The sequence below is a fragment of the Frankliniella occidentalis genome, unplaced genomic scaffold (genome assembly GCF_000697945.3).
Source record: "Frankliniella occidentalis isolate FOCC.00 unplaced genomic scaffold, Focc_3.1 Scaffold360, whole genome shotgun sequence".
In the NCBI taxonomy this organism is placed as follows: Eukaryota; Metazoa; Arthropoda; class Insecta; order Thysanoptera; family Thripidae; genus Frankliniella; species Frankliniella occidentalis.
Genome location: NW_026267483.1, coordinates 55455 through 63209, shown reverse-complemented (window position 1 = coordinate 63209; position 7755 = coordinate 55455). Strand labels below are relative to the sequence as shown.

The 7755-nt window shown below is 44.8% G+C and overlaps 1 protein-coding gene across 1 annotated transcript; it reads left to right on the top strand.

Annotated features, from left to right (window-relative positions):
• Window positions 1–1415: 1415 nt before the first annotated feature.
• On the top strand, window positions 1416–7454 carry LOC127751141 (beta-glucosidase A-like). The gene is made up of 3 exons (XM_052274242.1): window positions 1416–1605; window positions 4109–4236; window positions 7148–7454. The coding sequence occupies exons 1-3, from the start codon at window positions 1443–1445 to the stop codon at window positions 7343–7345; spliced, it is 489 nt and encodes a 162-aa protein (XP_052130202.1). The 5' UTR covers window positions 1416–1442; the 3' UTR covers window positions 7346–7454.
• The last annotated feature ends 301 nt before the right edge of the window (window positions 7455–7755 follow it).

The following is a 7755-nucleotide window of genomic DNA, read 5'->3' as shown; positions in this document are numbered from 1 at the left end:
AACAAGCAGGCCCGCCCTTCCGCCAAACGGAGTTGCCAGCTCCGCTTCGCTCCGCCGGCAACTCCGTTCGGCAGGGGCCAGGCCTGCTTGGCCTGCCGGCGGCGATGGTCGAGCCTGCGGCCCGACCATTTTTGCCACGCGATTTGCTGAAGAATATGATCGAATGATGTAGCGGGCCTTCGCCCCGCTTAAACGCTTCGTCTTTGAGTTTGCCCCAAAGACTCGAGAAAGGGATGTAACGGTGAAGCACTGCGACTACAACCCACCCTTCTGCTTAGAAAACGTTTTTTGGGGGTGGGGGGAGAGTTTCCTCTCTACTTAGCGGTTTTTAGGTTTTTTTTCACAACTTATAGTTCACGACCGCAAGTTTTAGCTTATTTTCGTCAAAAAGACCATCCAGCGCCTAAACGATTAGAGATAGAGCGAACCGGACGACATTTTCGCCCTGAGGGCTCTACTTTGACGAGTTACCCCTTAGGAGAACTTAAAAGAAAATAATTTTAGGGAGAAGTTTTGAACCTTGGATACCCCTATCACACCCTTATACTGTAAAAAATATCGTCGTAAATTTACAAAAAAAAAAATTAAACTCGAATTATAATTGAGATTGTAAATTTACGAGAGCAAATTTCCTACTCGCCAATAGATTTGGAGTCGATGCGTACTGCATGTATTTTTACGATTCCAAATTGTAATTTTACAACTCGCGTCAAGAAAAATTTTCCTGTAAACCTACCTACTATTTTTCACAGTGTAGGGGTGGTTGCCAGGATTTGCCGTAGGCGTTCCGTTCTCTAGCAGTCGACCTTAAGATACCCTGAATATTTCAAGTCTCTAGCACATCTCCTTCTAGTGGAACAGACAGACAGACACACAGACAGACACACGCGAGGTCGTTTGCATAAGCCCGCTGGATAGCTTTTTCAAAGCAGAAAGGAGGGCTAAAAAGTGTATTTCGTACACGGAATGCTTTCTTTGGACGTTTCGAAGGCCTAGAAGCATTGCCAATGGGCAAAAGTTGACCTTGCGCATTGTCTTCGCATATCGTGAAGTGTTTTTTTAAAATTCATCTTTTGTAAGAAAAACTTGAACCCTTAAAACAGGGTTGGGTGCAGCTGGTCACATTTTGGACCTTTGTTCAAAATACTACAAGACGACCTTACCTCAACTGAGTACAACACCAAATGTTTGACTAATGGCTGAGTCAAATTTGGTAGACTGAGAAGATGCAGTTTTGCTACAATTTCATTTAAAGAATTCTAATATGCAGCATGAATATTTGCAGTGTGTTGAACACTTAAGTTGTCAAAGTAGGCCTCAGCTGCTTCTGATTATCTACGGGTGCGTTACTCATCAGGCGCAGTAGGTGTATCTGAATGGCACGTGCTCTTCTCTACAAAACCGCATTGATGCGGCTTCAAAATGATACTGCTTGATCAACCATGAGGGCGATCCCGGCATTCGTGTTGTTTTGTCTCGGAGGTGCTGGGGCCGCTGTGCTGGCTCCGCAGAATGCCGCGGAAGACCTCTACAAACTTCCTGCCAAGCTCATGATAGGCGCAGGTCTCTCATCATCCCAGTCTGAGGGTGCATGGGACACGGATGGTAAGTAAAAATGGAACAGCGTTAAGTTACAAGACGAACTGCACGCAGAGTATGCCCAGAGGGTTAGACAACTTCATTAGAAGTATGCCGTCGGTCCAAAAAAAAATTCTAAGCAGATGAGTGGGCTTACAGTATAGTTTTTTTTTAGCTTTAGAGAGGAAAACTAGACCTCCCCATAACTCGGGGCACGCAGTCAGGCCTAGGTCGGCCCATATCCTGCGCGCCACTCTGTGCGGTGGTCGCGTCCGTGAGTTCGCGGCTGTCCACTCGCATCATTCCTCTGAATAACATAAGACGGAGGAAGAGAGTACGACATATCCCAACCCCTGCCAAAATGAAAGATGTACTTATAGGAGACTGGTGTGTGTTTAACAAGCAGGCCCGCCCTTCCGCCAAACGGAGTTGCCAGCTCCACTTCGCTCCGCCGGCAACTCCCAGCTCCTCTTCGCTCCGCCGGCAACTCCGTTCGGCAGGGGCCGGGCCTGCTTGGCCTGCCGGCGGCGATGGTCGGGCCGCAGGGCCGACCATTTCTGTCACGCGCTTTGCTGAAGAACATAATCAAATGATGTAACAGGACTTTGGCCCGCACACCCGCCGTCTTTAAAATTTGCCCCGCAGACACGAGAAAGGGATGTAACGGTGAAGCAACGCGACTACAACCCACCCTTCTCCTTAAAAATGTTGTTTTGGAGGGGTAGGGAAAGGAAGTTTGTCTCCTATTTTGCGGATTTCAGGCCTTTTTCTACAACTTATTGTTTACTACAGCAATTTTTTATCTTATTTTCGTCAAAAAAATAAAAATAAAAATCCAGTGCCTAAGCGGTTAGAGATAGAGCCAAACGGACGAAATTTTCGCCCAGGGGTCTCTACCTTGACGAGTTACCCCTGAAAAGAACATAAACAAACTAACTTTTTGGGCGGGTATTTGAACCTTGGATACCGCCACTCACACACTTAGGGTGGTTGCCAGGATTTGCCGTAGGCGTTTCGTTCTCTATGAGTGAACCTTAAGATACTCTGAAAATTTCAAGTCTCTAGCACATCTCCTTCTAGTGAAACAGACAGACAGACACACAGACACGAGGCGTTTGCATCAGCCCGCTGGATAGCTTTTTCAAAGCAGAAGGGCGGGCTACAAACAACAGAGGTGTCATAGTTGGGCAGGTCATAGACTTTTCATATCTAAGTCACCAAAAGAAAAGTTATTCTCATGACACAGCCTCTGTCCAGGCTCCAGATGGCTGTAAAGGGGTGTGGGTTGCCTCGCCACTTGGTTTGCCATAAAGCTCAACCGCAGCCTTAAGCCATTGCTGCCACTTCTTTTAAACTTTGGAAATATTGACAATTTTTTGGCCACCATTTCTGCACCAACATCGAGCAGAAGTTCCTCAATAACCTTATAATCTATAGAACCCTTTGATTTAGTGAACAATATTGAGTTCTGAAATTCCTGTGTGAACTTAGAACATGTATTGTTTTTGATTGTTTGCCAAAGTTATTAATATTTTTACCATGTCTGGACTGTTGTAGTTTTAACCATTTTAACTTTGTCATGTGTACCAAAGACCAATAAGACTGTTCTAATTGAATAATGTGTTCAATTTTAATGTGTACCAGAGGCATGTCTGAATACTATTCAAAGCTATAATAGTTTGCCTACACTACTTGTACGGTGAGTTAATTTTATGTGATATTTAAAACGAATTTTTTAAGTGTTGAAAGTCACAAAATTATACATCTCTGCAGTATTTTGATAATGCCTAGTACAATTTAATAACAATAAAAAAGATTTGTTATTATTGAACATCCATTCTGATGTTCCCTTGACTGTTAGGGAGGAGGTGCGCTGCGCTGGTACAGCTGCATGCCCGCCGTGTTGCTGCTGCCTCGAGGCTCTAGGGCTCCAGGGCGTAGAACAGAACGCGATGATGACAGTCAGCTGATCGCTGTCCTTCTCCATGCAAAACAGCAAAGACAGAACTCTCAGCAAAGTCGTTGCTGTTGTTTTTCTTTATTTATTTCGGGGGGGGGGGGGCGTAGGCAGACCAACCTGTCGCTGCTGCCGGCAGGTAGAAAACCTCGCTATGGTGTCAGCTAGGGACATCCAGACAATAAAGGGCACACAATGAGGGTGCAAAATTTCAGTGAATGAAAGGTCAAAAAGTAAACAGAAAGTCGAAGAAAGTAAACAAAAAAATAGAGTGAAAAAAAAGAGGCAAAAGTCAACTAGACTCCCTGTACAGTCAACACATAATGGAAAAGTTAATGGAAAGTCGATGAAAAGTTAAACTAGTTTTGAATGGCTGGAAGTAAGTGTACGCCCAGAATCAGAGTGGTGTACCCCACGATTATGCCCCCCTCACCATATTAGGTTAAGCTTGTGCGGTAGCCTGAGAAAGCATTCGAATGAACGATCGCCGAGCCCTTTAAGTTGAGCCAGGCCTATAGTGCGATTGAACTCTCTTTGATGATCCTCTCTGATTATGTGCAATCTTTATTTTAGGCAAGAGTGAAAGCGTGTTGGACCACCTGGCTCACCTAAAGCCCAGTCCATTCCCAGCAACGATTGACGTTGCGGCTGACCATTACCATCGTTATAAAGAAGACTTGGGACTCGCCAAGCAAATGAAAGTAAGCCTCCGATTTCCGTAAAGAGATAATATGAGTACGGGGTGAGAGGCCCAGTAGTCCATGGATTCAGAACAAGGGTTTTCTAAAACGCCTGCCACAAAGTAAAGAAGGTAGCGTCTGAAGAAAAATTTGAGCGTATTGAAGAGGGATTAAACTCAACGCGTCATTCTTCAGAACTTGATGATAATCAGGTTTTGAACTTTAAACGAAGGCACACAAAACAATATGAATGAGGTATTTTACGATTAAGAAGAACAGAAGGAATCCCGGCTTTTGGGCCGTAACAAGCCGCAGATCACTGGCGCGTAACGTCGCGATTTCTCGGAAACCAGATTCTTGAGATTCTCAGCTTTAAAATGATATAGAACAGATATATTTCTTTTCAGTATTAGCGAAGATACGCGAGAAACCGTGCGCTTGGTCATGGCTTTGTGATGGTCCGGGAGCAGACGTCGGCTGGGATTCCTCCTGTTCTTATTCGTAAAATACCTCATTGGCCCCGTACTCGACACCTTTAACCCAGTAGTCGACAGTGCCTCGCCCACTCCCACTAGTCGACACAACACCCTTCAATTTTTGGCAGAGCGATAGCGAAGCCTATTACTCCACTGACCGAAAAAATAGCTCCATTCTGTCTGTTCGTTTGTCTTGTCTAACCGCACGATAATTCGAGAAGGAATTGAGATAGCGATCTGGGAATTTCAGGGTCGTTTTGTATCATAAAAAGACAGATCGATTCCAAAAATGAGCATTCTAGCTCAAAAATTTGACTTTCAAAAAAATCGAAAACTGCATGTTGCAAAATTATTGTTTTTTTCAATTTTTTTATGTGTTTATGAAGGGTAATTTGTCAAAGTAGAGCCCTGTGGGCGAAAATTTCGCCCTTTGTGTTCTATCTTCTACCGTTTGGGTGCTAGGGGGGCATTTCTTGACAAAAATGATGTGAAAGTGACCAAATAGTCCATTAAATCGTAAACAAAATACTGAACATCGACAAATTGTATATACACTTCTGATAACTTGTCTTGAGTGTCAGCGCCGCAGGCCTAGCTATATGTGCACCAGGCGCGTCGCAGCGTAACAGTGTTTCGTGAGATATCGCGAAGCCTGTTACCCGAGACGTGGTCTGGCGTACATATGGCTAGTACTTATACTTCAGTGCCTTACGGGATCTTACTACTTGCTGAACCTTTTGTGCTGGCACAAAGCAGTCGCACAACCTAGCAACAAGTGCGTTGTGGTCTCGGTAGAAAAGCATACTAAACCACACGATTTAGGGAAACCGTGGCGTCTGCTGATTCGTCAGAAACTGGACGCAAAGTTTAAGTTGTCGACTACTGGTGGACTGTCGACTACTAGGCCCCTTACCCTGGGCTGCCGGGAGACGGACAACTCGCCCCATCCAAGTCGCCCCATGGTACAAGTCGCCCCAAGGCTAACTCGCCCCGATTTTGGGGCTGGGGCGAGTCGCGGACTTGTGCCATCTCGCCCCAGTCAAATATTTTTGTCCAAAATTTATTCCATTTGAATATTGCTAAGCATTGTCCCTCAGCGTCCCTCTCCTGCAAAGCCGAAGTCTTCTCTGGCCCAAATAGAAGTTCGAATCCACAGAATTGTGGACCTCACCCAGACAATGGGCCCACTGAATTAACGGAGAATTCCTTAGATCAATAAAAATTTCACAAATAGAAAATATGATACAATTTTTCAAAATTTTAGCGATTTTTCATTACCTTATGGGATATTTTCCCTTGAACCAATAAAATTCCGTCGAGTTAAGGGAAAAATTTTATAATATTTTCTTTCCATTGAATCAACCGAACCTTTTTCTGGGTGAGCTACGTGGAGAACACAGAGGACGACGACGTAGGTAGTCACATACTTAAGAGCCATTGGCCACAACTTGTCCGGATTCTTTTATTGTATAGAAGTTCACATTCCTTGTGAAAAACTGATTTCAACTGGGGCGACTTAGCGTTGGGGCGACATGGGTATGGGGCGAAATGGTCATGGGGCGACTTTATACCGGGGCAAGTTAGACTGGGGCGAGTTGTCCTAGATCCGGGCTGCCCATCCCATTTCATTAGTCAAAACCGTGGGTTTCGAAGGTACGGAGCCTAAATGGTAGATTTCACCTATGAGAGACCGTGTGCACATTCTAGGGCCTGTGCAACGACGTTTACCCGGATTACATTGAGATTTTTATTTTGGCCCAACCTTGGCGCCAAACAGGTGCGCCATCTTGTAGTAGGCGCTGCCCTGCGCGCACGGTGGGGCCAGGGCGAACGACTCGTGCTGAAAGTGTTACCCCATGGGTCCTACTTTGTATCAGATACGAAGGATCCGAACTCCCGACACACGCGTCGTGTCGTCCAGGGGCCTGAACGTGCGCTCGACGTCACTCGCCATTTAAACAAAATAATGCCGACGAAGCCCGAATTTTTTATTGCATGAAAACCTTTCAGAATCAGTATTGTCTGCAGGGTAGCGGTAACCCGACCGTGTACTAGGCTACTATGCACTAAGGACCTCATGAAAGCTCTTTATTTTTATTTTATTTTGTAGTTTTGCGTGTGAGGGCGGTTTAGACACCTTCGCTGTTGTTGACAATGCCGGCAAATTAAGTTGAATACCTAACCATTAAATTACCTTTACACTGCTTTTTTAGAAGGTATTGATCATTGCTATTTATTGGCGATAGTCAATACGTTTGTGACAATGAAGCGCTATTTTAGCAATGAACGGTGTAAAGGCAATGGGACATAAGTAATATCTTCCCAGTAAATTAGGATGGGGGCTACCTCTCCCGACCTTTCGCCTGAACGCGGCTAGACTCTGACCAAAGCGGCGAGAGACGGTCGGTCAGAGAAAGCCTTTTTGCAATGCTCTGATACCCTATTCTAATTTTCAGTTTACATCTCACCGGTTCTCTATCTCCTGGTGCCGAATCTTTCCCGAGGGGAACTTCTCAAAACCAAATCCAGAGGGTGTTAAATTTTACAACGCCTACATAGACGAAGTCAAGAAGAACGGCATGGAGCCTATGGTACGTACTAAAAGCTTTAGAAGAGTGATTCAGGAAGCGGAAGAGGGGATTTACGACACCTAACCCTACATTTTTAGTGGTTGTTAATCTTCAGTACAAATGGCACATTTTCCGAAAAACGATGTTCGCCTAGTTCTTGAGGTATGACCGAATACAAAATGAGTTAAGTTGACTTCATTCTTTTTTTGCTACTAGGTTTTAATTGAATAAGCGGACCACTCGACTTGAACCCCTTCACATGCATTAGCATTTGGAGATATTTGAAAGATAAGCTTACTACTTTTTACCGAATTGAGGAACTTGTCTTACGCCAGCAACTTCTGTGGCTTTATCGATCTGAGCGGGTTTCTGTCAGTGTAAACACCTAACACCATAATTACCTATTTATGAGTGTAGAGACGACTTCGTCGCATTACCTACAATGCTTGGTTCAGGGTTCAGGACACGTAAAAAGATGTAGGAACCCCCATTTT